The 25,700-nt window shown below is 37.2% G+C and overlaps 1 protein-coding gene across 5 annotated transcripts; it reads left to right on the top strand.

The window, feature by feature from the left end:
* The first annotated feature begins 2,781 nt into the window (after positions 1–2,781).
* IWS1 (interacts with SUPT6H, CTD assembly factor 1) lies at positions 2,782–25,537 on the top strand. 5 transcript variants are annotated; one of them, XM_088132496.1, is made up of 15 exons: positions 2,932–3,084; positions 8,078–8,193; positions 9,944–10,736; positions 12,602–12,791; positions 12,983–13,040; positions 15,039–15,133; positions 16,727–16,877; positions 17,417–17,499; positions 19,499–19,628; positions 20,071–20,188; positions 20,820–20,931; positions 21,337–21,393; positions 21,582–21,693; positions 22,176–22,348; positions 25,147–25,337. In XM_088132496.1, the coding sequence occupies exons 1-14, from the start codon at positions 3,051–3,053 to the stop codon at positions 22,302–22,304; spliced, it is 2,178 nt and encodes a 725-aa protein (XP_087988622.1). In that variant the 5' UTR covers positions 2,932–3,050; the 3' UTR covers positions 22,305–22,348; positions 25,147–25,337. The 5 variants fall into 5 exon arrangements, with proteins under 5 accessions (XP_007422029.1, XP_087988622.1, XP_007422026.1 ...); XM_007421967.3 differs by lacking the exons at positions 2,932–3,084; positions 22,176–22,348 and adding an exon at positions 2,782–2,925 and having other exon boundaries at positions 25,147–25,537; XM_007421964.3 differs by lacking the exon at positions 22,176–22,348 and having other exon boundaries at positions 25,147–25,537.
* Positions 25,538–25,700: the final 163 nt, after the last annotated feature.

Below are 25,700 nucleotides of genomic sequence, written 5' to 3'. Positions count from 1 at the left end.
CACACATATAAAAATGAAGCAGAATCACCACCTCATTCACCCCTCCACTGGAAACCACAGAAGCTTAATGCCACCATCCCACAAACAAAGTTCATGAGATGGCCACTTCTGACAAGGAAACCAAAGCCATTTTCACTGCTGTCAATTTGTGTGATATTTGGACCCTTCCTCTCCCTTTTGTGAGAGATTGTGAGAGGAAGAGTTACATAATGTGGTCAGATTGGAAACATATACGGAGAGCTTTCTGTACTAAGGGTTTTGTTGTTGCAGTTTTCTTGGATTTGGAAAAGGTGCATGATATAGTGTGATATGAGGGTTGGTAATGTCTTTCTTGAGTAGAAGATAGATCCAGGTTAGGGTGTAGATTCTTTTTCTAGCTTCCAGGATGTGACTGATAGTATTCCTCAGGGTACTGTTTTAAGCATTACTTTGTTTAATGTAATGGTGAATGATTTACCTTAGGTTTTGCCTCAAGGGGTGAATTGTACTATGTTTGCAGATGACTGTGAAATTTGGGTTAGGAGTAGAAATTTGGGAGGAGTGATAGTACAATTGAATAAGGTTCTTTGTAACTTGGAACAATGGGGTAATGCTTAGGGTTTTATGTTTTATCAGACTAAGACTGTGGGGATGGTTTTTATGTGGAAGAGGGTTCTAGCAACTCCCAAACTGCTTGTTATAGTTTATTAGTTTCTCAGTTCAAATTTTTGGGTATACTTTTTTATTGTAAGTTGATTTGGATTCCCCATGTTTAATATATTGAGAATATATGTAAATCATGTCTTCAATTATTATGTAGTATTGTTGGGAATCTGTGGGGGACAGATCAAAAGTCTTTTTTAGTGAAATAGCATTCTCTGCTTAGGCCTTTGTTATAGTATGGCTGTCAGGGTTTTTCTTCAGCCTCTAAGAGTTTGACATAAGTTGAATGTAATTCAAACTAAGGCCTTTTGTATTGTTTGTGGTGCATTTGTTTACTAGTAAGGGTTTTTGGGGGGATGTACGGAATAATTATGTTTTGTAATCAGATTTAATTATTAAGTCTTTGGCTTTTGATCAGCTTTGGAGTTCAATTTTTGTAAAACATATACTGATAAATTGAAAGCAGCACATGGTGATAAGAGTTTTGACTGTGTTTGTTGTTCCTAGTCTGAAAGTGGAAAAGAGCTTTCACCTGATGGTTGGGATTAATGTTATGACAACTTAACTTACTGCAGTTTATCTGAGTTTGGTATGGTTACTGGATATTGTCAGATCCCCTCTCTGCTTTATAGGCTGTACAAACATAGGGTTTGATGAGCATGCATCAGAGGTAGCTATGATTTGGAGTTTGAATAATGTTTTCTTCCTGGAACGTTCATGTTAGGTTTCAGTGGATTCCGCCTCATGTTGGTATTTTGGGGAATGAATTAGTAGATGCAGCATGGGATCATTCAGATGAGGATTGTTGAGTTCCTTTTAGGGCCAAGGAGGTCAGGAATTGGGTTAGACATGAGATAAGAAACATCTGGCAGAAGGAATGGGATGTTGATATTATCAGCTGGCTGGTGCATTCCTCTTGTCTACAGATTAGCAAGGTTCAGCTTTTTGATGTTTCAGGCGGAGCCCACCAGCTTTCTCTTTTGAGGGTCCTATCTGGACAGTGCTCTACAAGGGATATGTTGTTTATTATTGGAAAGGTGGGTGATAATATATGTCCACTTTGTGGAGTTATTGAAACTACTTATCACTTGCTGTGGAGCTGTGTTTGATTTCTTGCTGAACAAGTTTCTTTTTTGTCTATTGGCTCCACTACTGCATAACTGTAGAATTTGTTTGGGGATCACTGCTATTGGTCATTAGCAGGGAATCATTTATGGAAATTTCTTCAATCATTCCACTTCCATGAAACATCTGATGGTTTTTTTTAGATAGTGGAGTTAATGTGACCTTCTGGTCCTAGTATGCCATCACTTTTTATGAGGAGGAGGAGACATCACAAAGGCTGCTGTTATGTTTTAGAGACTTTTCCTCTCTAGGGAGAGAAGTGAGAGCTCTTTATGAAAAGCAAAGTGGGGGGACCCCCACTTTGGACAGACGTCTGGGTGCAAATGTGAATCAGCCTTCTTCTAACCTGCTCAATTTTATAACAATGGGCTATACTGTTAAGACTTTCATGCATTAATTAAATCTAATTCGAAATCCGCATAACCGCTAAATGGCACCAATAAGGCACAGAAAAATTAATCTTGCTATCTAGTGGCCGGCCGGATTTTTGTAGCGAAGGATTTGTAGCCCTTTTTATTCAAGGCTGAAGCGGGAATGGACTGATGTTACCGCGCCATTAAACTAGTTAAAAGGCGGGAGGCACACGCCGAGTCTAAAAGTATGACTGAAGAAACCGGGATTTAAATCCTCGTTCAGAGAGAGATCACGGCCGCTCGGCTTAATTGCCTGCATTTTTAAAGTGCGTGCGGTTTTTTGAAGTCCAAGGTGAAAGGTGGATTAAACGTAAGAAATTTGTAAAGGCCACTGTTTACCGCCCACGTGATCACATTCTGAAAATAAGAGTACTAACTCCTTGTTTTATGCTGCCTGTTTCTTCTTCGCCTTTTATGGGTAGCTTTCGCAGCCATCCCAGGAACAACAAAAAAAATCTCCCATAACCGGACAAGAACCTCCACGCCATACCCGTGGCGCTACTCCCTCCCTTTGTATCTGTCTGACTAAAAGCCTCGCACCGACGAACTCAGCGGAGCCAACGCCCTTCCCCTCGGAACGCTCCTGCGACAGCACGGCCCTGCCAATCAGCGCAGGCGGAAGTGCTCCTGGGTTCCGCTTGGGGGAGAGAGGGCGCCATTTCAGAGCTGCGGAACTGCCTAACTACGGCGCGAGGGCTGATGGGAAGGTCGTGGATACTGTTGCTTCCGGCTTAGAAACTGGAAGGTGATTCCCCCCTTCCCTCCCTCCCCCCCTCTTCGATCCGGTCTCTGAGCTCCCCTTTGGCTCCCGCCGTCCCCATCGGAGCGCCCCCCTCCGCTGTTCACCCGGTTGTAGTGGGAGGCGGGGCTATGGAGACGGAGTATTACGGTGGGGAGCAGTCAGGTACAGTCGGAGGAGGCGGGAGGGTGCGCTCCGCTCGGCTGATGGGAACGGCAGACGGAGTGGCTGAAGGGTTGTATATGCGAGCAAGACGATTCACGAGCTTTCTTGCTGTACTGTTTTGTTCCGGAACTGGGTGCGTAGCGTACCCGTTAGGCCCCAAGGTGTTATGAATCTGTTGGTACGTGATTGATGCCTGAGTCCCTGTAATCTAGCTTTCCTCAACCGGGGAGCCTCTAGATCTGTTGGGCTACTTGTTTCCGTAATCAGTCAGGACGGAGCTGATACATTTAATGAGAGAGATGCTGCCTGGCAGGGAAAGACTGTAATCAGCTCTGCTACTGATAAATTTGCCCACAAGTACTTAACTGGGTGTCATATCTCTATGCTATGTTCTTAGAATTGGTGTCTTTCGAAGTACAGTTGCAAAAGAAAGAAGGACTACAGATTTTGGCCTCTTGATCTATGATGTTTTTAGACCCACCTTTTTTTGTGTGGCAAGCCAAAAGAGTGAAACATTCTTCAGTCCACCAACTCACTTATTGAAGCTTCTTTTTAATTTTCCAATCAATGAGCACAGAAAAGGAATATAGACAAGTTGTAGTTGGATTTGTATGGCTATAGTGGTGTTTGAGCTGTGTTCAGGCATGGATCTAAAATGTATCTTTATAGGTGCACTGCAGTGATTTGGTGGACCTTCCACTTAGTGATCTTTATTAACTGGTCTAGTGTATAGGATGAGATAAATTATGATCCTTGTGATCCCTTCCATCTCTATGGTTATATTATTGTACAGGCCATAAATTACATTGTTCAGAAACTGAAGACTATTCAGCATTCTTCCTTTCATCCATTTGTATCCTAGCTTTATAGCATACTGAATAAACTATACAACAATCCAAAATCAAAAGGCAAATAGGATCTGATGCATGGATATAGCACTTGTTTGAAGCACCTTAAACCAGGCAGATGTTTTCCTGTGATCATGCATCAGTCAGAGAGGGCAGCTGTATGAGCCCAAGAAAAGACAGGTTCTTTGAGATGTTATAAGGTGTTATACTTGCACATCCTCCAAATGACATTTTGCCCTTTGAATCCAGATCTCTGCACAGACCAAATACTGACATTTTTGCTTGTACTAGGGCTGTATGCAAAACATTGGAGTCTTTAATTAACTATGAAAAGCAAATATTCTTTCAAAGAAGAATGGAGAGCTATTGGCTATGTGTTTGAAAGGGATGCATGGATTCTATATAATGAACAGATTTACCTATTTTGTGTTAGCTTATTTTTATTCTATTACACAGTGCAAAGGTAGAATCTGAGTTAGTAACATTTCCCAAAAAAGGAAATGTTGTTTTGTTGAGCTAATTCTTCAAGTAAAGTTTCCTCCTCTTTGCCTAATCTACAAACTGCTTCTGTACAGTAATTATAACAATATTGCATTTTCTGATGACAGGTTTTATTAACTTTTAGGTGTTTTAAACTATGGCTTATGTCAGCCTTAAACAGTGTGGCTAATGGTGAGAGATATTGTAGTCAAAAACCCATGGAAGACAGTATGTTAAGGAAGCTACACTATTTTCACTTTTGTGTCCAGTGTAGAATGGAAATGTCCTGAAATGTAATTGAAAGAGAAAGATGTACTGTATTCTTTATTGTAGTCAGTGACCACTCCATAAAGCACATTACATTCATAGCATTAATGTTAATTAATTAATTAGGTAAGCATATCAATCAAACTGCTGTGCATCTTACATATTATGTGACATAATTTGGCCACATTTAAAGAAATAGAGTAATCTGAGTCTGGAATAAGAGTTTTAAATAAAGCTGATCAGAATAACCAAGAAATTTAGTTTAATGTGGGATTAACAGCTCACAACAAGTGTCAGCATAAAACAAACAATATAATAAGACATGTTTGGTGATTTCAGTGGCTCCTCCGCATGGGCGTAGTCTGAATTTGAATAGGATGCTGCTGTATCACCTTTCTAAAACTGCTAACAGAAGTGCGTTGAACTGTGCCAAAGTTAAGGCCATACTTAGTTTAGGGACAGAAATTTGGTTTACATAACTGGCAGGTCTGAAAAGTGTGCAAAAACTATTTTAAAATATGTAATTAGGGAGGGACATCAGGTCAGATTGAATACCGATGTCTTTATGGCATTACTTTTTGCCTCTGTTGTATGGTCATGCCCTAGCATGCACACTTGAATTAAGGAAAAACCCAGGAGTTCCTTTTTTGTGTATTGCCTTAGTCCAAGAGGAAACAGAATTATCGGAAAGGACCTGGGGAGTTAGACCTTCTGAGGAAAAGAACAATGTAGTTCAATACATGGCAATGTGTATCCAAGCACTGGATTCAATTTTACTGACACCAGCCTCACAGTGTGGAATTGCATTTGAAATACAACATGGGACTTGGAATAAGGTTCTGAGGAACTTCATCTGAACCCTTTCTAAGGGGGCAAAAGAGGTATATGGACCTATCTGGACACCACATAATAATTGTATGTGAACTTGGGCTGAGTGCACTCAAAATGCAGTGGGAATATACAATGTCCATTTACTGTAAAAGAATGTTTGCAGGGCTGTAGCTGATTTTTGGGCTTTTTGAACTACATATTTCATATGTATATTACCTGTGGTTATGGCATGAAATACAACACTGAGATACTTAAATAACTTAACCATTCAGTTGGATGTTTGTTTAATTTCCAGACATATGTTTTAGGGTGTTTGGCAAACACCAGTGCCTTGGTCTTATTACAGTTAATTTCTACGGCTTCTGCATTCAGTATTCAGCCAGAGCTTGCAATGCTCTTTTTAGACCAATATAGATTTGGAAAAGCAGAACTGCGTCATCTGTTTATAAGGGGATTGCTGTATATTTCTCTGCCTATTTGGGGGGATAATGGGAGAAATTGTTCATCTTGGCAACTAAAGGATTGATATAATAATTAAATAATAATGCATCTGTGCCAAACTCTTCTGTTAGCAGAAATTTCCTTGATACAGTAACTCTGGGGGATGCATCTGACTTTATAGTTGAGTTGTCCTATAATTTGTAGATAAGCAAAAGGAGCCCTCTATCTGTAGAAGAGTTTGAAGCTTATGCACAAGATTAGGCTGAGAAATTAAATCAAGGGCTGCTGTAAAATCTATGAAGGCTATATATAGCTTTGCACATGGTTTCATATTTTTCTGCCAGATGTTGCAGAATAAAAGCGTGGTCAAAAATAGAGTGGGCATTTCTAAATTTAGTTTGTTTCTTGGCTAATATGTTTTCTAGATCTAGCCAATCCTGGAACTTAATGGATAGATGTCTGGCATATAATTTGCTGATAATGCTGAGGAGACTGATATCCCAGTAGTTAACTGGCAGATTCCAGTACTTTCTTTATAAATGGGAACTATTAGGACAAGGCCCCAGAAGTGCAATTGTATCATTAACATTTTAACTCAGCTTATCAAAATGTTAATTTCATTTTGATAAGCTGATTAGTTCTGTCTTGTCTTTTTTTAAATTTGGTCTAGAACATAAGCTTGCTTCAAACATATTATATATGTAGTTGCTGCCCCACTCCTACACCTTTCTACCTCTTTGTATGGAGTGAGATGTTATGAAGAACAGCTGTTGCCATGGTTCACTGAACATGTTTACATTATTTCACAGGATTGGGAATCTTGACTGTGTTGAGTTTCTAGCTCTATGGTATTCCAGCCCCTGCCTGAAATTGAAGTTGAATGCCTAAAGAAGCCTTAATTATGGAATGTTCTAGTTCAAGGTTTCCTTTCTGTTATTTATTTATATTTTTATTTATTTTAGCCATTTTTAAGGCTGCCCAATTTACAACAACCCTGAGCAGCATACAGTAAAAACAGTCACAAAATACAGTGAAAATGAAAAACAAAAAAACACCCAAATGCTGTGATAAAAGCAGTGATTAGGAGACAAACATGCAGGACTCAACACCCACTCTAACCCAAGGCCTGATGAAAAATCCAGGTTTTCAGAACTCTGTTGAACACAGCCAGGGTGTAGGGTAGACATATCTAAGGGGGAGATGGTGTTCTAGAGGGCACGTGCTACAACAGAGAAAGCATGCTCCCTAGGTCCCATCAGGTGACACTTCTTAAAGGATGGGACCCAGAGCATGCCAATTCTGTCTAATTATACAGGCTGGGCAGAAGCTGTGGAAGACAGATGGTCCTTTAGATATCCAGTCTCTATGCCATGAAAGGTTTTATAGATAATAACCAGCACCTTGAATTGCATGCAGAAACCTGTTGGTAACCAGTGCAGCTTACAGAATAGTGGTGTTACATGGGCCTGACAAGATATACCAATAATTGCCCATGTCACTGCATTCCACACTAGCTGCAGGTTCCAAGTGGTTTTCAAGGACAGTCCCATGTAGAGCAATTGCAGTAGTGCATGCACAAGGTGACCAGAGTATGAGTGACTGTCTGAAGGCCTCCTGGTCTAGGTAAGGGGTAATTGGCACACAAATTGGATTTGTGCAGAGTGTGTCTTAGCCATAGATGATGTAGAGCAAGAGTGGTGAGACCTCTAAATTGTGCACCAGTCCCAAAGGGGAAAGTGCAGTCCTACTCAGAACTAAAGATAAAACATCCCTGGCCCGTGGGGGTGGGGGTTCCAAAAACCCACAGCCACTCAGTCTTGTCAGGATTGAGTTTAAGACTGCTCCTCCCATCCTGTCGCCCACAGCCTCCAGAGAAGACTGACAGCATCACCTGGTTGGTCTGAGGTTGATATATATAATTGGGTATCATCCACATACTGATGATATCTAGCTCCAAAGTGGTGGATTACCTCGCTCAGCAGCCTGATATAGGTGTAAAACCAAAGGGACAAAAATATAGAGATAACTAACTAAAACTGGTGTTCTTTTGCATCAATTTAGTTGTTTCTGTGTATTGAAAGTCATTGTCAACTTTCAATTTGATTTAAACAAATAATGCGTTGCAGATGATGGTGGAGCCACACCAGTACAGGATGAGCGTGATTCAGGATCAGACATGGAAGATAACGGAAATGAACAACACTCTGGATCAGAGAATGGAAGTATAGGACAACATTCAGAGGTAGTTATGAAATAAATTTAAAATATAAAGTGGAAATTATTCTGCCTGTAGTTTCTATGTATTTAAGCGAAGCATTTCTCCGAATTTAATGTTGAATATGATCTTTTAAAAGTAACTGTAAATTACAATATTTCACTATAAAGCAAAGGATAGTAATGTTTTGACATTGCAGTTATCTTTTTCAAAATGTACAAGGAAATAAAAACAATAAACACTGTTGATGATTTTGCATAGATTCCATATGTATATTTCAACAAAGTTTGTAATGGTACTAATTACTGTGTAGCTATTAATACTGTTATTGTAAGGAAACATTTTAAAAAAGGGTCCAGGCTGAAAAAAATAGTAATTTGGGATGAAACAGAATTTTGCCTTTGAAACTAAAATTAAGTTAAATAACTTAATTGTCTATGTTATTTTAGTGGAAATAAGTGTTTGTTGTTAAGCAAGTTGATGATTTTATATTGGATGAATAGAAGATTTTAAAATAACTGATTACTAATATGAGTGATTGATTGATTATGTGCCATCAAGTCAGTGTTGACTCTTAGCAACCACATAGATAGATTTTCTCCATGATAATCTGTCCCTAACCTGATTTTTCAGGTCTTCCAATGGTGTACCCATCAACACTGTAACTGAGTCCATCCACCTTGCTGCTGGTCATCCTCTTCTTTTTTCTTTCACCTTTCTCAATATTAGAGCCTTCTCTAGAGAGCTAGGTGTTTCCATAATGTGTCTAGAGAGTAGGATAATTTGAGCCTGGTCATTTGTGCTTCTAGTGAGAACTCTGGGTTGATTTGTTTGATGATCTATAATATGAGTGAGGCCTAGAAATTAAATCCTTTAGTATTCATTTTTGTTTGAGTGCAATTTAGCTTACTTGCTAGTAAAGTTAATAGAATTGCCTGAAACCCTCAGGCACCTGTGGGATGCTAATTTGATGAACTAGAATGGAAGCAAATGCTATAATTATAGTTGCTTGTTGCAATACATTTAATAAACTAAATATGTTCTTCATAGCAATACCAGGTTGCTCTAATTAATATCAAGATGTCGTAGCTAATACCTTTCAGATTTCTTCCAAATAAAGTTACAGTTAAAACCAGGAAGCATGAGCTAGGACCTTTTGTAAGCAGCCTTAACCTAATTGGATTCTTAGCTTTTTTATTGCAAATTACTAGATTGCTTTTGAAATTATTTTAAGAATTAAGTTGACTGCTCAAGGAACGTAACTCAAGAGCTTCTTTCCTTGCAGGTGTAAAGCTGCCTGGGTAGAAGAGAAAAGGTCCATATTATTTGAAATTTAGAATCTAAGATGCTTGAACTGCAAGTTGAAATTCAGAGGGCAATTACCACTAAAGTCTGGTTGATATTCTGTGTGTGTCCATGGAGAAATTGTAAATAGAACTGAAATAATTAGATCTGCCCATAATAAGTAATGCAAAAGTTATTTGTGGGATACAGTTCTTGATAGTCTTGAAGTGCTGAGAAAAGAATAGCTTTAAACAAGTACAGTTAAAGAGACTCTTTTGGCTACTAAAGCTGAGATGTTGATACAGAGAGTTCTTGTACAAGCAGGGCCTTTTCAGTCCAATCAGATATTTAATTTACACTTAAATTTATTTTAATGCTAAAAAGTTCAGCTGTAATACCTGAGATAGATTTTAATACAACTGTATTCTTACTTTAGTTTGACTTTCATTTACTTTCTGTGGCTTGCTTGATATTATTATTTTTATTTTTCCAGAACGAACTTAGTGATGGGGAAGATGACAGACAAACTATAGAGCATCCCATGACTGACTCGGAAAATGAAGATACTCCCAGGCAGAAACATAGTGATTCAGAAAACGAGGATGCCACTAATCATCATGCCAGTGACTCAGAGAATGAAGGGGTTGATAGAGAGAAAGACAGTGATTCTGATATTGAGGATAATGCTGTTCACCCTGCCAGTGACTCTGAGAATGAGGATGCTGTAAATAATCAGGCCAGTGATTCTGAGACAGAGGAGCCTCCTAAGGGCCACAGTAGTGAATCTGAAAATGAGGAACCTCCAAAGCGCACGGGCAGTGATTCTGAACATGAGGGTTTGCATAAAGGGCATGGAAGTGATTTAGAGAATGAGGAGCCCCAGAAACATCCAGCCAGTGACTCAGAAGTTGAGGAGCATCCAAAAAATCATGATACTGATTCAGAAAATGAGATGGTGCAAAAACCTCTTGCCAGTGACTCTGAAAATGAGGAGCAAAAGGTTCAGTCCAGTGACTCTGAATCTGAAGATGCTCCCAGAAATAAAACGAAAATAGAGGTAGGTGACAGTGATGGAGAAAATAAGAAAGAAGAGGAACTGGTGAATAGTGCTCAGCTTTCAGATAGTGATCAGTTTGGAAAGAGACTTCATGGCTTTGACAGTGAGGAAGAAGAAAGTCCCAAAAAACAGAAGATAGAAAGTGATGAAGAAGATGGAAAAGAGGAAGAGAAATTGGCCAAGAGGAAAGCTGTTGTGCTCTCTGATAGTGAAGATGAAGAAAGAACACGTAAGGAAAAATGAATTTAGAACTAATTTTTAGTCCATATACATTACTGAATTACTCGGTAGTGGATGATTCCAAACTAAATGTGTGATATAAAAGTTTCAGCTCTGAAGTTGTATCTGTGATGAGTCGAACATCAGTATATTATCATTTGCATCATCCAGATGACTAACATGCATACCCGATTCAGCCATTAGGTCTTGCATATTCAGTAGAAATAAGCATAAAATACCTATATAGAAGGCTATTTCATTTCAATATATATAACAGTATCACTTTTTAGTAGTTTGGAATAGAATAAATGTAACACATTTCAAAAGCTGTGAAACCTCAAAAGCTGGAGGAAAGGATCTGAAAATCTCAAATTCTGTTGATGTCATTACGCCACTATTTTGCCCTCTGGAGCATTAGGCCACCAAAGTAAAAAGGAGATGGTGGTCCCCATCTGCTGGAAGTTGCCCTCAATCTACATCCAGTTTGGGAAACTACATCAAAAGCAATTTAGTGTCTTCACTTAATTGTAGAGAAAAGCACTGGAGCTACTGCATGTGTTGCAACTTCCCTATCTGCCCTAAATATATTTGATTATAGATTTTTACTTTTTCTGCTCCCCCTTCATCACTTTCTCTTCTATCCCTTCTTTCCATACCATTAATGAAAGATTGGAGGAATATATTTTTTTCCACATAGGGTAGGGGAGAGCAGATTTCTTTTCATGTTTGTTTATGGCAGACAATGTTTAAAAATGACATTGTGTTTAATCTTCAATGTATAAAATATTCTTGACTGTATATTACTAGTACTGCAGCAATCCAAAAATAACTTCCTAAGATATATGTGGTGGATGAATCTAAATTAAAATGAAGAGAAAACAGATCTTCACTTGATTCATCTTCCATACTAAATCAAATGGACCATACAATGGCCCACTGTACCCCCCAAAGCTACTGCGGTTGGACATTACTCTAAAAATCAGGACACAGCAGGTTGAAAATCTCTAAATAATTTTGCCTCAGTACAATTGATTAACATGAAGTATGATTAAAAATGAACTAGGAGAGATCTACAATGACCTTTCTGAAAACAAAAAGTCTCATATGCTGTTTTTAAGCAAAGTACCGTATTTTTCCATCTATAAAACACCCCCCTGTATAAGACGACCCCCACTTTTCCAACACAAAATTAAGAAATCAATATTTTAAAGATAAAGCAGAACACATTTTTATTTGGTAATTAGGTAACATTTACATGATCCACTCAGTGGGAGGAGGTCCAAATTGTCTCTCTGCAGCTCTATTTACATGCCCTTTTGCATAACTGATTACATTCAATCATGAGTGAAACTGCCAATAGCTTGTCTCTGCAAACAGACTTCCTCCAATTGGTTTGTTCAGCATTAGCTGATGTCAGTTACATAAGGCTCGTGATTGGAGGAAGTCTGCTTGCAGAGACAAGCTATTTCACTCGTGATTGGAGGCTTGTGATTGGAGGAAGCCTGTTCGCAGAGACAAAGTATGGGCAGTTTCGCAACCACCCAGTTCTCTCCTCGGCTTACTTCCTTGCATAAGATGCCCTTCAATTTTTAGTGTAACGATTTTAGAAAAAAGTATTGTCTTATAGACGGAAAAATACGGTATATACAAAAGGAGTTAAAATTGGACCTTATTTCTTCAGGATGGTTGATATTGGAATTATTAATGGACTTAGGAGGACTCGTTACTTGACACAAATTTAGTTTTTTCTGCAAAATTATCTTTGCTAATAATTCATTTTGCAGTGTTAAGGAGATTTCTTCTCAGCAAATTGATAATTATTTTGTTCCAGGTTGGCTCAGTTTTTGATTCATTTATTTGTTCATCTGTTGGCAGCTGCAAAAAAGGGGCGCGTTATCTCAGATGGTGATGAATCAGATAGTGATGCTGCAACAGGGAAATACGAAAAGCAAAAGAAATCTATCGCTTCTGATAGTGAGGAAGATGATGACAAGGGTGATGATGGGAAGAAGAAAGAAGAGAAGGATCTATTTGGAAGTGATAGTGAATCAGGAAATGAGCAAGAGTAAGTAATTTTAAGTTACAACATTAAATTCTGGAACAACAGATGAGACATGTATTTGGTTTATTGTACACCCAGAGCTGCAGTGTTTTAAGTTGGGTGGCCATATACATTCTATAAATAAATAAATGTTATGACTTTAGATAGCATGCACAGAAAATGATTATGAACAACAAAGAGATTATTTTTTTCAGAAACCTCATTGCAGATATATTCGGAGAATCTGGAGATGAAGAAGAGGAGGAATTTACAGTAAGTATGTTATGAATGTGTATTTTGTTGTTTCTTCTTCCCATCCATCACCCCTTCCTGTAATTTTGAGACATCTACCAACATATGTACATGTAAGTAAATTTCACATTAGGCCAATAGCTTTCTTAGACTGCATCCAGTGGTAACACAATAGTATGCCATTTTCGGAGGGCGGAGCTGACATCGCAGTGATACGGCGGGCGATCCTGGGCTCCCAGGATCGCAGCCGATATCTCCCCCCCCGGACGGTCCCGATGGACCTAAGCCGTCCTGTAGAGATGGCGATCGCAAAGGGCGCGTCCTGTGGATCTCAGGGACGCCGCAAGTCCCAGATTGATCCCAGGAGAAGCTCTTGAAGCCGGCGGAGGAGAGGCAGCCATTTAATGATTGCGAAAGCCGGGACAGCTCCAAAGGAAGAAGAAAGAGAGGGGTGTCAACCAGGTGAGATGGACCTTTACTATTCAACTATTCTTAGAGAACACCTTAAGTAACTTAAAGAGATTTTTAAAAGTGAAGAAAAGTGGATTAAGCGGCGAGATTGAGCCTTATAAAAAAAAGGGGAAAAAAATCTTTTCTTTCTAACTTTCCCTTTTTAGTGGAATTGGCAAGATGTTTTTCTTTTAAAAAAAAAAAAAATATATATATATATATATATATATTTTTAATTGGACTGGCTTTTTCTTTTCAATACTTAATAATTTTTTATCTTAAGCTTCTTTTTTGACTAAGATTTTTCTATTGTTATAAGAAACTTATATTTTTTGATTTCGAAATGGGGAAAGTGGAGTTAAGAGAAAGTAAATGAAAGAAAGTTGCACTGCCATCTAGAGGCTCGATATAGTGCCTTTTTTTTCATTGTGACGTATGCTCAAGGATCCTGGGCTTTCTAAAAAGATAGTGGGATGTGCATGTTTATACAGGTGCCATCCAAATAACTATAAACAAGAAAGCGGAGTTGAAAGCGACTTTGAAAATAATTCAAGATGGAAAGTTTGAGTTAGTCACAAGAGCCTTGATTAGTGGCAGTAGCTCTTCTTTCTGCTAGAAGCTCTGCTTTGCTCTCTATTCCCCCCCAGTTGGATTTTTAAAGAGACCTAGCCTTTCCCCTCCTCTTCTTTTTTCTTTTTCTTTTTTTTTTTTCTTCTTTCTCTTGGCAAGAATAGTATGCCATTTTCAAGTTCAATATTAACTTTATTGAGAAGATTTTTTTTCTACTTCTTTTGAAAAACTACCCTATTTTACACCATAAAATATGAAAACATAATAAAAATATAAAAATGAATAAATAGCAATAAAAACAAAACGAAAAAGAATAACCTATCCAGACATAAATTGCTGATGTTGAAGCCATGCTGTCTGCTTTAGTCATAGAGACTAGCTGTATGTAGGCACTCTGGAGACCATTTTTTGGTTTATTTCCATAAACTAAGCCAAAGTGATTTGTGAATTATGATTTGTGGCTTAATGCAATGTGCAAGCCTAGCGCTAGAATTAATTCAGATTCCATGATTCAATGATAGCCTCCTGCCCACCCACACCTCCAAAAAAGTCTGCTTGTTTTGGTTTGGAAACTAAACAAGGCCAGGTCTTGTTAATCCCTGGATGGACGACATGCTAGTGAATACAGCTGGGAAATTTAAAAACTACCTAGAAGGCAATAGCAAGCCACTTCCATATTGCCAAGAAAACTGGGTGGGCATGTCAACTCTGCTTGAAGCGGGGTTACCATTCTTTAATTTTTATCATCTTGCCCGATGGAAATATTCTAAAGACTTCAGAAATCCTGTATGCTATTTCATTACCTTTGAATTGTATTAGTTTTTCACCTTTGTTGGTTGCTGGATGCACAATCAGTACCCTTGGCCAGCTGGAAATGTGATGTCCTGGATGAAATATTAGTATGAACCTTGAAAGTTTTATATAGATGCTATGATTGATCTCTGTTAAGTGTTCTTAAAATTTCTATATTTAATCGACTTCTATTGTGTTTAATCCAAGGGGTTTAACCAAGAGGATTTGGAAGAGGAGAAAGCAGAAAGAAAAGAAGTAGCAGATGATTCAGACTCTGATGACAATATCAAAAGAGGAAAACAGTGAGTCTATTGTGATTGTTACAAGAAACCAAATCAATCTGATTTATATCAAATTATATATTACATTTAAAAATTCTGCCTTTTCTTTAGGAATTTCAACATAGCATACATATTTCTCTTCCCCTTCCCAGCTTAAATGTATATTTTCCTAATCCTAATTCAAGTGTGAGGAAGAGTCACACACTAAACTTTAGCAAAAAGTTTTAATTAGGCGAAGTGTTTTTGTTCTTATTAGAATTCTGTGTTGATTTCTTCTACAAAGGAGGTAGGCTAGTCAAGTGAGGATGTCAAGCTGTAATAGTTTATCTAAATCAAACTCATATTTCTGATATTAATCAAAGCTTCTACAAAGCTGTCTGTCCATGCTCCTACACTGTATGCTGGACAAGATACACTTTGAAAGCCAGGCACTTTTCCATTATTTGTATTTTGGTTTCATAGCCAACTAGCTTCTGTGTTTCACAGAACATTTGTGTAGGTTCAGTAAACAAGTCAGTTGGAGGGAGGATATTTCTGAAAGAGGATTTAGTGAAAACCTAATTTATAGCATCTTATAGTCTTACTGAATGTGTGTGTGTGTATGTAATAGAAGACCTATGCAGGATGGAACTGTAGTCTTAAGGTGGTAATGTAAAAATCACTTTGCTGATTCACGTATTGAATTGGCAGCAGATTACTTAAATCCTAATTTGCTGCTTTAAGCTGTTGCTTTTCCTCAGTAACAAAACAGAACATTCCCCTACCTTTGCTTTTAGTAATCCTTGAGGGAGCTAGTTTGTTATTTTCTTTAAATACCAGTATACCTATAATCTCAGGATTGTGCCATATGTTCTAAACCCTACACCATAATTTTTGGGAGTAGATAAAGTGCTCTTTATGTTGTTGATTGATTGACCCAAATACATCAGGCTACAGGGTTGAAAATTCCCATCTGAATGTTGTTAAACTTTTTATAGTAAATTTTTTTATTATATTGTTGTAAAACTTACATAATACATTATGTTGTTTTGCTACAGTGGCATTTATGCAGTGTTGATTAAAAATAACTTAACTATTGAGGATACAAAAAAGAAAGAAATATTATATCATTCTTAATTATGATTTAAAATGTCAATGCTAATGAGTGTAAGATTATTTGGCTTTTTATCCAGGATTGAATATAACATTAAAAAAACACTGCAGGCTGCATCAAAGTGTTTGATGTACAATAAAGGTTTTGGTCTTGAACTGATTACTTACTAAGATAAGTAATGTTGTTATTTAATGCTGTTTGTGTATATTGAAAAAGGAAAAGAGAACAAAAAAACCCCCAAATTTGACGACATTTAAAATATCAAAAAATAAAAAAAGAGAAAACAAGAAAAAGACTATGCAATTTCTGATTTCCCCCTTTTTGTGCTACTGCTAATTTACAATTTTTATAAATATTTGGGCCCCTTTTATAAGCCAGACTGTAAATGTTTATATTTGCCATACTGCGGGATGTACTATATGTATGGGAACCATTCTTGCTTAAATGTTAAGCAAGGTTAAGCTTCTGTTGTGAATATATACTGTTAATTTTTGAATTTTGTGAAACTCTCTGTCTTTCAGCATGGACTTCATGTCAGATTTTGATATGATGTTACAACGAAAAAAGAGCATGAGCGGCAAACGTCGGCGCAATCGTGATGGCGGGACATTCATTAGCGATGCTGATGATGTAGTCAGTGCAATGATTGTTAAGATGAATGAAGCAGCAGAGGTGTGTTTGTTGCTTTCCAAGGCTTGTAAGGGTGTAGTTCACGCAAATGAAATTGTTTTCAACTGCAGATTGCAAGAAAGCATTATGTTTGTGGTAATTGCACTGAATTGAGTAGAGCCAAAGGTTACAATGATCTAAATGTTGATGTCTATTCTGCAAATCTTTTAAAAGAGGTTCTCCACATTCTTTCTACTTAAAAAATACAATATTGCTTGTTAAATTTGCTCTTTCTTACTGCTTATTTAGTTCACGTTCTATAGGAGAATAGTATCAAGACGTTTACAAAGCTGCTATTCCTGCCTCTGCCTAATATCTCAAGAGTATATGTGCTCCTGTGTGGGTAATTTGTACACTGAAAGCAATTCTGCCAACTCGCTGAATTGATTCAGTGGATAAAAAGAACTCATGTACAAATGGCGGAAATACCAGTGAAATTTACACAACCATAATTGCTGCTTTTTTCTTAGTTATTTAGTTTAGGCTTAGTTAGTCTTCTTTCTTTTAGTTATTTCATTAATGCCATGTATAATTTATTGCAGGAGGACAGACAGTTGAATACACAGAAGAAACCAGCACTAAAGAAATTAACTTTGCTCCCAACTGTAGTCATGCATCTTAAAAAGTAAGCAAAACTCTAATTCTTTTTTCTGTACAATATTGGAAAAAAGAAGGTATAATGCATTGTAAATGGTCATGCTAATCATTATTTGCTTTTATCTAGGGAAGTAGATACTGTAATTCTCCTTGCTCTTAAATGCATTTGTTTTATTATTTTAAAATGAGATGAATTTAGATTTTTGAAGACTTTCTCTTGAAAATAACTGATGTGGGTTTTAAACTTTTTGCTATACCTTGGAAGGTTTTATTAAAATCACTGAATTGATAGTAGAATTCTTCTTAAACGTACATTCATAAAGACTTAAATATACATTCAGAGGATTTTAAATAAGGTGAATAAAACTTACCTGGATAAGAGTTTTTCAAATAACTTATTTGGAGCATAACCAACCTAATTACAATTCTGTTGATGATATCAATTAATAATTTCCTTGCAATAACTAGGATCTAAAGGCCCTTGTGCATTCAGACTATTTAGACACTTGCACCATGTTAGCTTATAGCCTCTAAAAGTTGTTCTTCAAGTGTTACATAGAATCATAGGATTGGATGGACACTTAGAAGTCATCTAGTCCAACTACCTGCTTAGAGCATGATCCATTAGATCATCTTTGACAGATGACAATCCAGTCTCAATCCATGTCTTTTGAAGACATCTAGCAAAGGAGAACCCAATACATCACCTAGAAGACTGTTCCACTGGTTGACAGCTCATATAGTCAGGAAGTTTTAACCAGTTTTAAGTTTGGTTCTGATCCTGCCCTTTGGGGCAACAGAGAATAAATTTATTCCCTGTTTTGTGTAACAGCATTTCAAATAATTGAAGACTGCTGTCATATCTCCAATTGGTCATCTTTTCTGAAGGCCAAACATACCTAGATAATTTAACCATTCTTCATAGGGCTTGGGTCTAGACCCTTCATGAACTTGGTAACCCTCCTCTGAACTTGCTCTACTGTCTTTTTTGAACTACAGTGCAGAACTAGTCACCGTTTTCCAAATTTTGACCAGGGCAGAGTAGAGTAGAACAATTATTTTTCATTATCTGTACTCTGTGTTCTGTAACTGAACCTCAAGTTAGTATCTTAGTAGCTGCATCACACTGCTGGCTCATGTTTAACTTGCAGTTAACAAAGACACTCAAATCCCTTTCACATATACCACTAGCAAGCCAGGTCTCCTGCATCCCATTCTTGTGTTTTATATTTTTCCTACCCTGATATAAATTTTACATTTTTCCCTGTTAATTCCATCTGATTTATCTCAGCCTACCACTGAAGTTGAGATCCTTTGGAATATTTTGTCTTTCATCTAAAGTATTAGCTACTCCTTCCAGCTTTGTGGTCATCTGCAAACTTGCTATGTGTCCCCTCAACTCCCTCATCTAAATAATCAGCTAAAATGTTTAACAGCACAGAGCCCAGGACAGAATCTTGTGGCATTCCACTCAATAAGTTCCCTCCAAGCTGAAGTGGAGACATTAATAAGCACTGTTGGATAAGGTTATCTAGCCAACAATGAGTCCATCTGACAGTAATATCTAGCCTGTATTTTACTATGAAGCAGTTTGTCAAAGGCTTTGCTAAGATCCAGGTACACTGCGTCTACAGCATTCCCTTGATCCACTAATAATTCTGTCCAAGAAGATGATAAGATTAGTATGGCATGGTTTGTTTGCAAAAACCTTTGCCAGCTCCTGTTAATTGTACCATGTCTATCCAAGTGCTCAAAGAGATGCTGCTTGATAATCTGTTCAAAGTTCTTGCCCAGTATAGAAATATAGATATAGATAGATCAGTAGTGCAAAACATTGTAGCCAGAAGATGTGTACACAGATGATTTAAGCATGTTGAAAATGCCATCCCATCCTGTCTTCATATTTTTGTCACTTTAAACATAGATTGTTCAGTGGGAATAAGGAATGAAATTGATGGATTTCCAACAAATATGCCTGTTTTCTTTCTTTTGCACTGCTAGCTCAAAATTTTATTTTCAATTTTTAGGCAGGACTTGAAGGAAACTTTCATTGATAGTGGTGTGATGTCAGCCATCAAAGAGTGGCTTTCTCCATTACCAGATCGGAGTCTTCCTGCCCTGAAAATTCGAGAGGAGCTTCTGAAGATTCTGCAAGAGGTCAGCCTCCTATACATGCAGAGCCAGCATAATTTATACGGAAGACTTGCTTTGTATACTGCTCAGATTATTCTTTGAGAAATTAATAGGTGCATAACAGTAAGATGAATTGTGATGCCTGCATAACATCAATACCTACAGAAGCACTTTCATTTTAAAATTAATACAATAATGAAGAATAGCTGCTCTGTGGAACCAAATTCTGTGAGAGTTAAGAAAGAAACCTTTGAAAATGTGGGAATCTCTGGATTTAAATTATTTGCAACAGATGCTTCATTGCTCTCAGCTTACATATCTGGGACTCCACAGCCCGTCTGAGCAACTGTTTCTTTCTGCTTTAAAAAAATATTTACATCTAATATGCTGAGACTTTTGCTTCTGTCTCACAACTACAGTTCTACAGTTTGAACAGACTATGGTTTTCCATCACTCTTTTTTGTAGTTACCTAGTGTGAGCCAAGAGACCTTAAAACACAGTGGGATTGGAAGAGCAGTGATGTATCTCTACAAACACCCTAAGGAATCACGTCCCAACAAGGACATGGCAGGAAAACTAATTAGTAAGTAAACTGTGATGTACTGCAGGCTATAGCTGAAAAATAAAATAGAAAATACTACCAAACTCTTCTACTGTTATAACATGGATACATGATGCAATGCTTTGCAGTCTTACTTATTTTATTGTATTTTCAATATTTTATTTTTTTGAAAAAATCATTTTATTTTTATGTTTCATTTTGTTTTGTTTGTGTTCAGGAGCTCAGAGCAGTGACCTATGCAAGATTACCACTGATATATGCAGGCCTAAACATACATAAAGCTTGTATGTTTCAGTTCTTTAAACTTATCGTTAAGTTTAAGTTGATAGGCCTAAACTACAGCTGTCTTAAATATAAGTCAATCTGGTACAGTACTTTTATACATGCACTGGATTTAATAGTAACTATAATGTATATTTTTTCAGTATTTATAATACTTCTAAAAGTTATATTTTCAGAATTAGCTAAAATTGATCTAAGGAAACCCATCCTGTGTTGTTTTAAATGGATTGAAATCTCTGTTTAAGATTAAGCAGTTCAAGAGGTCAGGTTTCTTATTGGATGGTAGATACTGGGTATCTGCTGTTTTGTTACTTTTATCTAATCAACTTTGTCTTCTTTTAAAAAACAAAAACAAAACTAAACTAAACAGATGAATGGTCCCGGCCTATTTTTGGTTTAACATCAAACTATAAGGGAATGACTAGAGAAGAAAGAGAACAGAGAGATCTGGAGCAGATGCCTCAACGAAGGCGATTGAGCAGGTAAGTATCTATACGAAGTGGGTATCTATATAGTGCCTTTAGTATTTTGACCCCAACAAGCTATGTAGCAATTTCAGTTATGTTTAATTTAAAGGGTAATCATAAAAGTTGCTGTATGCACTCCAGATTCCCTTCCCTGGAAAGTTCTGAAATTTGTCATTCACCTGGTAAAAGTTTTGATATTATGAAAGTCCTATTTATTTTCAAAAACTTTCCATTTGCTTCTTCCTTAAGTTGGAAACTTTCTTGTTCCTGTGAATTGCAAATTGCTGAACAGGCTTTATCAATTAACATTATTACCATTATTATTTGGTTTTTATTTTGATTTATAGGAAAGAGACTATTTTGATTATGATTGCTTGCTCATCTTCTGCAATACTAAGTATCTCTCTTCTGTTTTTACAGCTCTGGTGGTCAGACACCCCGCAGGGACTTGGAGAAAGTGTTAACAGGAGAGGAAAAGTATGTGTTGCTTGTTCTTTCAATATCATCATGACATCTCCCCACTTTCATTCTGTGGTTTGTGATGAAGAAGAGTTTTGAGCTTTTGTGGGACAAAAAAGCCGACTGACTATTTTGAAAGATTCTTGAAGTGTGTACACTCTCATATTATTTAGCAGTAATTAGTATTATTTTGTTATATTTTTTAGAGCTCTCAGACCTGGCGATCCAGGATTTTGTGCTCGTGCCAGAGTTCCAATGCCCTCCAACAAGGATTATGTAGTGAGGCCAAAGTGGAATGTGGAAATGGAGTCCTCTCGGGTAAGTGACTAATGGAGAAGAAAAGGAAGACGTTCCGTAATACTGAATTTAGAGCAATTCTAAGTTAGATGTTGCAGGAATCACTTAAGTACCTCTTCACTGCTGCTCTCCTTCAGTATCATCTCCTTAACTCCATCCATGTACTTCATATGCTTTAAGAGGCTACTATTCTGCCCAGTGTGAAAATGCAGCCAAAATACTTATTAGCCATTTTATATTGCTGCTATGGTTATCTATGACCTTGAGATATTTGCAAGAAGAGTTCTTTCTCAATTCAATCCCATAATTATTCCACAGTGATTTTTGTGTAGGTGTCTTTCTTTGCTCCACTTTTTCTGTTCATCACGGTATGAAATGAAAGCCTTTCATCTACTCTCTGAGTTTTATTTTTTATATGTAAAACAAGGCAAAGGAAATGAGCCATAACTGATTGTGTAATCTGTTATCAATCGTCCATCCTTTAACTGAGATGTTATTTCTAGCCCGGGACTCTTAAAAAAGGTATTAATCGGCTGGAAAAACACAAGAGGCGATTTGCTGAACAGAAACGACTTGGCAAGGTGCATCGAGCTGTCAGGTTCAGCATTGAAGGCAACCGGATGCCCTTGTAGCCTTCTGTTTCCTTCCCTGGTCTAAGAGGTATCCCTGAAAGAAGGTGTGAGCCGTGCATGTGCTATAGCGCTTGCCAGTGTGGTCCCTTTAGACAAAAGAGCATGCCTTCACCAACTGAGAGGCTTCACTAAAGCTTCCTGGTCAGGAAAAATAACAAATACAGTATGTTAAGTTTTGGGGCTTCATGACTGAAAAACTAAAAAGGGTTGAAGTTTAAAACTAGACCGCTTTTCAGCAAGGATACTAACAGCAGTTATCTTGTGGTGGTGAGCTTTCCTCAAGCCCAAGCTTCCCCCAACTTGGTGCTTTTACTGTATCTTAACAACTCTGACCATCCCAGCTCATGCTAGTGGCAGATGAGTATCAAGTCACATATCAAGTAGAACTTTATTGATTAGTCAGTTGACTATATCGTTGCAGAGGATGATCATTGTAATCCAAGACCTCTTGAAAATATTATGCCAGAGAAAACTGCTATGGAAGGTTATTTGCCATGTATGTTTTTAAATAGGTGAACAGAATTTCTTAATGATGAAAATAGTTTTAAACACAGTACAGCTAAATATAAAACAAGTGTATCTCCTTCATCTCAACATTAAATAAAATACCTTGCATGAAGTAGTTTATAATAATTGTAATTCCTGAGAAGATAGGTTTGAACTGCTTTAACATATTTCATGGAGCAAAAGAAGCAGCGTGTTGCCTATAATAGCTGTTTGGTAGTCCACCATTATAGCATTCTTTGGACCCAATTATACTGTAATTTGAGAAATATGCCTCTATCAGGGAATAACACAAGGAACTATAAATTAAGTTGCCACGTGCCTTAGCTTGGATCTAATTCTTCTTCTTCATAGGAAATGGTAATTTTGTTTTTCTTTCCCAGCCCATTTCATTGCAATATGACTAGCCTGTTGAACATTAAGCCTTACCTCCCCCTATGGTATAGGCATTAATATATCCATCTAAAGCCTAACCCATATCCCCAGGCAACCTCCTACATCCACTTCAGAGGGTTCCCCTTTCCTTTATAAGCCAGTTTGGGGAAGGAGGGGGGGCTGAAGCAGAGATCTCTTCAAACAAGGGAGGATTATTTGTGCTGTTCTTAAACTTCTAGGGCTGTCTTCCATTTAGAGAAAGTAATTTGAATCCCAGCATTTCACATTCTGAGATCACAATTCAAATCTCGGTTTAGTTGTCATATTTCCTGAATGGACAAGAGCGAGCCTCTGCCTCTCACTCTAATCCTATTAACAAACATTGTGAAGGTAAAATTAAAATAGTATCTTATTGGGTTGCTAATGTTGTGCCTCTCTTTTAAACGACCGGACTGGCAATTTAATTTTGTTTTATTGGAGAAGCCATTAACAAATATTTCCTGGAATGGCAGTATCCTGGTAGGAAGAAGCATATTTAAATTCAAAGGAGTGAGCAGAAGGAATCCGATACGTGCTGAAGTTTGTTTAAAGAACTCAAGATCTTTTACATTATTTTGTGACCTTTGAGTTGGTCTAATAAAGGTTTTGTCCTAATATAGATTTTGGGATATTTTCTATGGATAATGCAGCATTTTGCTTCTTGTTTTGTTGTGTATGTCGCCATGAATACCACCGTGTATACTGAATTTATAAAACATTCCTTATGACACTGTTTAATAATATTCTTCTTTGATTTGTCATGTATATACTTTTTGTCTTTGCTATTTTGTCTTGTACAGTATGTTGTTACTGTAAAGTATCCATATCACATATTACTAGTGACCTTAATGGTTTTGAATCCCATTGACATGCAGGGTCAGATGTTTCCTATTATTACTAATTTCATTAGAATTTTCCAAAGGGAAGCAGAAGAAAAAAATATAGCTGTTTGGGAGAAGGTCTGCTCAACAGATCGTGCCATTTCTCTTCAAAGAGCTTCCAGTCACATACTCTGAGGCAGAGAATTGCCAACTGAGAAACATTTTATGGGGTTCAATGGATTAATGCTCCAGATAGGAGTGGTGATGCTTCATAAACATTCTCTTTTTTCTTCCTCACTGTTGCATTTTCCATATTGTACAGTATGTACAGAGTCAATCTGTAAAAGTCTATGGGTTTAAGACTTTTTTGAAATAGATTTTTATTTGCTTTAATATACAACAAAAATCCAAAAAAGGAAAAAGACAAAAATATAATTATCCAACACAGGGAAAAGAACGTGGTTTTTAAACATACCATTAAGCCTTGACAACACAGAGTAATATTGGTCAGTCTCTCCATTATATCAGTTCTTAAGCAGTGAGTGAACATTCTCAAACAGTCAAATTATACTTCCATCATAGCAACTTCTAAATATTTCTTGCTACCTTTAATGCTTAGAAACATGACTGAATGTTGAATAAAAAAGGACTAAGCCGTGGCTAAGATATCAGAGGGGTCATTTAATAGATTTTTTCTTATGTCCTTAATGTTCCTGTGAACTCTCCCTTTTGCATGCTCGGGTGATATATGGAATGCTTGTGCCTTATCTTCTCTTATGAATGAGGTCTATCTGAATAGTTTGGCTAATGCTTGAGTGTTAAATCCATGATCTAGCTATTGAGCTTCATCACCATGTGAAGAATAGTATCCATTTTTCTAAACAGCAAAGCTTTCATTCATATACCTGTAATAAATGCATATAAAGTACATCTCTAGACTACATTTGAAAATACACTGTTAGAAGTCCCTCATGGCCTTACCAGCTTCTGTAATGAAGGATAGCAACTGCCACAAGGGATGGCGTATGTGTGTTTTTGTTGTTTATAAACATCAAGATCTCATTGATGACTGTTCTAGTACTAAATTAAAGTTTCCTTTCAAGTTCCAGGCAAGTTCAAAGAAAGGAGTCAGTCGCCTGGACAAACAGATGCGGAAGTTCACAGACATCAGGAAAAAAAGCAGAACGTCCCATGCTGTGAAAATCAGCATTGAAGGCAATAAAATGCCATTGTGACCCTCCCCAGAATCACCTTTGATGTTTCCTGTATAGACTCTCAGAAGATGTCTACATTTTTAAACAAACAAACTTTGGGTTTTTTAAGCGCATCTTCAAATTGTTGGTTCAGCTGATTGTAATACATGTTGATTGAGGGTTATGAACCCTGGGACATTGTTCATTATGATTTTATTTAACCCTGACCTCTCGTCTCCTTTGTACAGATAAAACCTTGTATTGCTGCAAATCTCATACATTAAAATCTGTTTCTGAGGTGGGGGTTGTGTGATGTTTTTTGAACTGAATGTGTATTTAGAAGCTTTACCATTCTGAAGCCTCAAAGCATACAGGAGCTGTGATTACATTATATTTTTATAATTAGAGTGTGTTTGTCCTCTGTTTACATACATAGATTTCTGTTAACTGACCAAATAACAGTA

This window comes from Python bivittatus, unplaced genomic scaffold (assembly GCF_059951505.1).
Source record: "Python bivittatus isolate LINGU-HERP-01145 unplaced genomic scaffold, Pbiv_v1 ctg000980_np1212, whole genome shotgun sequence".
In the NCBI taxonomy this organism is placed as follows: domain Eukaryota; kingdom Metazoa; phylum Chordata; class Lepidosauria; order Squamata; family Pythonidae; genus Python; species Python bivittatus.
This window is presented reverse-complemented; position numbering and strand designations above follow the sequence as displayed.

Excerpts from the sequence above, each read along its gene's own strand:
- IWS1 (XM_007421964.3), top strand. The coding sequence starts at position 3,051 with ATGGAGACGGAGTATTACGGTGGGGAGCAGTCAG. Across the intron at positions 3,085-8,077 it reads TTACGGTGGGGAGCAGTCAG|ATGATGGTGGAGCCACACCA; the intron begins GTACAGTCGGAG and ends AATGCGTTGCAG. Across the intron at positions 17,500-19,498 it reads GTAGTCATGCATCTTAAAAA|GCAGGACTTGAAGGAAACTT; the intron begins GTAAGCAAAACT and ends TTCAATTTTTAG.